General features: G+C 50.7%; 1 protein-coding gene across 1 annotated transcript; it reads left to right on the forward strand.

The window, feature by feature from the left end:
• The first annotated feature begins 4,289 nt into the window (after nucleotides 1–4,289).
• On the forward strand, nucleotides 4,290–5,968 carry Osr1 (odd-skipped related transcription factor 1). Its single transcript, XM_035448260.1, has 2 exons — nucleotides 4,290–4,984; nucleotides 5,716–5,968. The coding sequence occupies exons 1-2, from the start codon at nucleotides 4,320–4,322 to the stop codon at nucleotides 5,849–5,851; spliced, it is 801 nt and encodes a 266-aa protein (XP_035304151.1). The 5' UTR covers nucleotides 4,290–4,319; the 3' UTR covers nucleotides 5,852–5,968.
• The last annotated feature ends 453 nt before the right edge of the window (nucleotides 5,969–6,421 follow it).

Genomic DNA, 6,421 nt, shown 5'->3' on the forward strand with positions numbered 1-6,421 from the left:
GTAACTGCAGCCCCGGGGCGCCTGGACTCAGTGAGGCGAAGGCGGACAAGACTCCTGGTTCCTTGTTGTAGCTGGTGCCTCCTCTTTTCAGGGTCCCCAAAGGAAGTTCTTGCCAATGGAAGGCAGCAGGATCTTTGTGAAAGTGAGAGCAGTTGCAGAATAGGGTTGATGGGGATGCTCCTTCAAGAACTTCTGACTCTGTGTCCTTGTTGGCCTCTGACCTCGGTGGAAAGGTGGGGAAGGAGGGGTCCGGACCTTTGAAACCCACCGTGCTTGGCTAGGCCAAATTCGGTAAGGTGCCCACAGATTTTGTAAGGCAGTCTGTGGGCTCCCTTTAGAAACTCCCAGAGCAACTTGAGAGACCACAAACTTTTGCAGGATGCGCGTTTAATTAAGACTAGCCTGAGAAACAGGGTAGAGTGTGTGGATGGTCATAATCCAAACCTACAGCACCCGGGACAGGTGCATTACCCCAACGCATTAAAGCTTTAATGCAAGTTAGTCTTTGGCGGAGTTGGTCTTCACACGGGAAAGCCTCAACCCCCAGGACCACAAGGCTGCTCCCGGTCTGAAGCCTGCCTTGCACTCAGGCTATGTGGTTGGGATGTTCTCTATTGCAGGGTTTCTGTGTGTCCTCAGGCCTGCAGCTCTGGTGTAGGGAAGCATCCTGGGGGCACAAACGAACTTTGTTTTCTAACTGGAGACCCGAACACCGGAGAAGCGGAACCATGCTGGAGCTGCAGATGTCTGGGGTGGGGTGGTGGTGGTGGAGATTCTTTTGCTCTTTTGGTAGTCGCCTAACACAGGCATAAGTGGGAAAGATAGGAACCCGAAAAGAGAGAGAATTTGAGAGAGGCTGTTGTTTGCTGAACGAATCCTACCTTCCACCAACAGCCTTGATAAGAATAAAAATTCTCCCGCTCAGCCCTTTCTCAGCAGCCCGGGCGCAAGCCGGGTGGGCTCCGGAATACAGTTTGGCTGCAAGGGTTTCTTTTAGGCAATAATTCGATGAATTTCATCCAGGATGGGACCTGCAAGTTGACTCTTTGAAGAGAACCACGTGTAAATCTATTCTAGTTTCACAGCCTCCCAGGGAAGAAGTGGGCTGACTGACAGGGATGGGGGAACCAACCGACAACTGACAATTGGCTGGTAGATGGTCTATCCCAGGCTCTCTGGAAAGTAATTGCGGTTTCATTAAGATTGGGGAGCCGACTCCTGGGAACACAGCGGGCATCCCAGTATCGAAGAATGGCGAACGAAAGTGGGTTCCTTCTATCTCGTTTGTTGGAAAAATGCAGCAAAAGTATCCAGTGCTGGTCAGTCCTTTGGACCTGGATCCCAAAGCCTGTCACTATTCAATTGGGGATTCGATGTCAAGGAAGACTGGGCGGGGGGGGGGGGCTGCGGCTGGGCTTCTTCAGGCACAAGCTCTTGGGGTTCACTCTGTCCTCATTAATGCAAACAGTTAACTCGCTCACGCTCAATTAGCCCCGAATAAACCACTTTAATAGGCTGCACACTTCATTAATGCCCTGAACAGGGCTGGCGGCAGACGCGGGATTGGCGTTCCACTCCAAGAGGGACTTGAATGACTGTGCTGAGCAAGGACCCCTGCTCTGAGGCTCGAATTGAGTTCACTGTAGCGAGTCAGGACACTTACTAGTGCTTTCCATGTCTCCAGGCCTGAGCTCCATGTAGAGTGGATACTGGGCCTTAGACTAGGTGGTCACAATCGGGTTAAGGGATGAAAAGCTCAGGTTGGGGTCCGGGAGGAGCTGGGGGCAGGGAACGCTGGAACTGGAGAGGCCCGGTGTTTGCTTATCTTTTCAGGCCAGAGAGGCATATCTGTCCATGTTTTCTTCCTAACTGATCGCTTGAAACCAGACCTTGTATTTGGCCCATTTGTAGTACTGATATAAAGAGCCACGTTTCGAACGAAATTCGCCCACGGGGAAAGAGTCCGTGGTAATGACCCCTGGAATCCCAAGCCTCAGAAAGCTACAGAAAGTAAACTGCTTGGTCCGTTGAGAAAAATAAATGGCTTGTTGGAGGAAATAAGATTAGGCAGATTGGCTGCAAGTACCACCCCTCCAGGATCCCAAGGCCCCTCCAGTCTTTTTTGACTCCTCAGATGAAGTAAGGAAAAGTCAGGCGAAAGTTCATGGGATCTACCAGCCCTAGCCTTTCAAGTCAGAGTGCTTCTGCCATCACTCCTTGACTTCCGTAGGCCTAGCAGGAGAGAAGTCAGTGTGGCCTCCCCTTTACCCAGGCTGGCTCCAATAGAGCCTAATATAGGGATCTAATTTCCAGTCCCTGGAAGGGGTCGAAAATCAAAAAGCATTCAGCTAGCCTAAATCCTGCCGACCTTTGAAGTTGGTGGCTGCCTCCCCCAAATCTGAAGGGTCCCTAGCTTCCTCTTCAGTCCAAGGGTACTTTGCTTTCTCCTTGTCCCAGAGCTCCCAGAAGGCCCTTTTTTTTTTTGGCTGGCACAGGTTTTGTGAGTTGGGTAGTAGAGAAGGCTGGTGCAAACTATCCTGCTAACTAACCAGGCTGGATGACAGCAGATGTGTGGTTTTCTTATCTGGGAGGCCAAATTAATTGCAGACAAATTTCATCCAGCCTGCTCTCGTGTTTGGGGCAAGCATCATCCCTACCAATATGTCTTTCTTTGGATCTAGCTGTACCAACAGTCACCTTCCTGTTAGCTGTTAAGGTGTCCTGGGTAAAGTGTGCTCCAGTGCCCCCCACCCCCCCCACCCAATGAAAAGGTTCTGAGCATCTCTGGATCGGCCAAGCATTTTTAGAGCCCCAGGTGGAGGAAGAAAATCAACTCCAATCTCTCTGCCTTGCTTTCCCGGTTAAAGGTGTTTAGACCTGCAGGGGCCAGTCTTAGCTGGCCAAAATGCAAAATGTATCGGATACACCCCAGAGATAGAGGAGAGATAGGAGAAAGAGAAAGAGAGGCACGGAGTCCAGGAAGAAATCAGTAGGCAGAGACTGACACTGGGGGAGAAAAAGGAATTTACGGATACCTTGCTCTGACAATGACTGTACTGCCATTGAACCCCAAGCTCAGAGGCTTCCCAAGGGTTCCTAGTATTTTTGGCTTTCCTACTCACCCCCACCCCTTGTTGACTATATAGACCCAAATTAGAAATATCTGGAGGGGCCAGATATGAAAGACATTTTTGCAGAGCACCCCTTCCATCCCCATTTTCCCATGCACACTGAGGAACTCCACCAATGTAGTCAAAAGATACCAGCTCTGGAGCTCCTGGTCACTTCAGTATGGCACCAACCTTATTCGGGACCCTTGATCTTGCATTCAGAGAGTAAACAGAGCATAGCAAATGTAGGCCTGGCATTAGTGCTCCTACCCACGCACACTGCCCTTGCCCAAGGTTCTTATAATACATAGGAAGCCTGAACATCCAGAGAAAACCAGCTCCCCTGGGGGAGGGCACATGAGCTCCCTCATAAGGAATTACAATGACTTGACAGAACAAATGAACTGGACAGGGATGCCAGTACCTTTCATAAAATGGGGGTCACCACCAAAGGTTGGGGAGTCAGTCTGAAACCAGCTGACTGAGTCCACAGGGTTCACCAGTTGTAAGGTACACAGCAAATTTAGGTCCAAACGAGAGTTTTAAAGATAATGGCATGATTGTTTGAGCTGAACCCCAAAACCTTAACACGCAGGACGTGGATGGTATGCAAGTTGGAAGGCTCCTGCATTTTGTACAGGGTTGTCCCACAAAAGCACTGGCTGCCCCCCTTTGTCTCCCAACCTTCTTGTTGATTCTGCTTCAGGACATGTGAATTTGAGTGTGTAAGTGTGCTTCCCAAGAGTCTGTCATTGTTGCAGGACCATGTAATTCTGTGTGGCCCCAGGTTTGCCTGGATGTGGATGTCAGTGTCTGCATGCCATGCCTGTGTTCCTATGTTTGCATCCTTCACAGTTGACAGCAGACGTTTATTTTAAGTTGGTTGTGTCTGTGTTTAAGGACTTAGTTTCCCACTGATGGCTCTGTCGACAACATGTGTCTCTGCCACATTTGGAGGAAGTTTGTCCATCATTGAGGATCCTGGCCAGACATCCCTCCTATATCTTATGTTCTGTTTTGAGACCGTGGGTTCATGGGTGGGGCCTTTGATTCCCACCTCCTGTCTGCCCTAAGGGAAGGAGAGGGTATAATTGGACTGGAATTCCGGAGGAAGGTGACCAGTCTGAACATCTCTTTGGCTTTCTCCCTACCCTTCTTCCTGTCTTTGCAGATCAATAATCGAAATCATTGCAACTACCAGCTACAGAAATGGGCAGCAAAACCTTGCCAGCACCGGTGCCCATCCACCCATCCCTTCAGCTCACCAATTACTCGTTCCTTCAGGCAGTGAATGGCCTGCCTACCGTCCCCTCCGACCACCTGCCCAACCTGTATGGTTTCAGTGCTCTGCATGCTGTGCATCTGCACCAATGGACGCTGGGCTACCCAGCCATGCACTTGCCACGTTCCTCTTTTTCTAAAGTGCCAGGTGCGGTGTCCAGCCTGATGGACGCTCGCTTCCAGTTGCCTGCCTTTCCCTGGTTTCCTCATGTCATACACCCTAAGCCAGAGATCACCACCGGAGGCAGCGGTGCCGCGCTTAAGACCAAGCCGCGCTTTGATTTCGCTAACCTGGCCTTGGCTGCCACTCAAGAAGATCCCTCCAAGCTCGGTCGAGGGGAGGGTCCTGGCTCCCCAGCTGGTGGGCTGGGCGCCCTCCTGGATGTGACCAAGCTATCCCCAGAAAAGAAGCCCACGAGGGGACGCCTGCCTTCCAAGACTAAGAAGGAATTCGTCTGCAAGTTCTGTGGCCGTCACTTCACTAAATCTTATAACCTACTCATCCATGAGCGGACGCACACCGATGAGCGGCCTTACACCTGTGACATCTGCCACAAAGCCTTCCGGAGGCAAGACCACCTACGGGATCACAGGTGCGGCACTATAGCATCGCGGGTGGCCCCAGAGGGTTCTGTTTTGGCTGCTCTGGCCTTATGCTTCCCCGCCCCAACCCCTTTAAGGTTCCTAAGAGTTCCTGGTGGCTGTAAGCATTCCCATACCTCTGGGAATTCTCTAAAACCATGAGTGAGCTTCCACCCTCTCCCCCTCCTCCCACCTCCGCTCCAGGATAAGTTTTAGAAAGTGGGTGAAAGAAATACGGTAATGATTAGGCTCTAAGATCAGAACTTCACAAGGTTGGGTCTCCTTGCCCTCTTTCTCAGTCCTCGGAAACTGTCCAATAGGAGTTCCTGCAATGACGGAGAGGTTTGGAAAGGAGCACTTGAAATAGGAAGCAAGGACGTTTTAGTTTTACGCTTGTCTAGTTTTCAAGAATCTCCTGGGCTAGTGTCTACTTCTCCGGCAGTGCAGATCTAGAAACTGTCTGACCCCAGGTCTGTTGATTGCCCTCCAGTATTGACTCGGCCTTTAGGAGGAGGTGCCTACTTATCACCCGCAGGAAGGCAGGTGGTCTATTTGTCTAATTTGTTTACGGAACCAAAGCTCCCCTCCATCTCCTCACTCTTAAACCAACAGTCTTCGGCCACAACATCTCTACTTTGCCTTTTTTCCTTTGTACCCACAAACACCTTAACAGTGGTGGGAGGGGATCTCGGACAGCCAAACATAAACAACATTGCATTATGTTTTCTGTCTCTACTCTTAGATATATTCACTCCAAAGAGAAGCCTTTCAAGTGTCAAGAGTGTGGGAAAGGATTCTGCCAGTCCCGGACTCTTGCTGTCCACAAGACGCTACACTCACAAGTGAAGGAGCTCAAAACCTCCAAGATCAAATGCTAAATAAACAGAGCCTGCGGGGCACCAGGACCCTGGGACGTGCTGCTGCCTTCTTTTCCAGAGGGACCCAAGCTGAAGGCGACTCTGCGGGCAGCGGGAGGGGCTTTCGGGATCTTTCTTCCACACCAACCCTGTCCCCTGGGTCCTTAGCGCTTGCGTCGCTCCAGAGCCTTGCCCGGGGCCATGACTCCTACACCCTGGGCCGCTCCCCCAGGACGCGGCTAAACTCTTGGCCAAAAGGCGGAACTCAACTCACGTGGCGGAAGGGAAACTGCATTAAAAGAAAAAAAAGAAAGAAAAAAGAAAAAAAAAAGAAGAAAAAAAAAAAGAACGAAAACTCCGCCGAGCCGCAGTGGCGCCTCTCCCAGAAGTATTACTTTTTCTATTGTTATTTTATACGTTTTCTTTATTTTTTCCCCCTTTGACCATATAAGCTTGTAAAGTCTTGACTGCGGAGAGGGGAAAGAAAAGATTTGTGCGCCCTGGCAATTTCCAGTCCCTCCCCCTTCCCCATCCCCACATCGGGGAGCCTGCGAGAAAGTGTAATCCATGTATCTGCTTCTGCCACCGGGT

Source organism: Cricetulus griseus, chromosome 7 (assembly GCF_003668045.3).
Source record: "Cricetulus griseus strain 17A/GY chromosome 7, alternate assembly CriGri-PICRH-1.0, whole genome shotgun sequence".
NCBI classification, from domain to species: domain Eukaryota; kingdom Metazoa; phylum Chordata; class Mammalia; order Rodentia; family Cricetidae; genus Cricetulus; species Cricetulus griseus.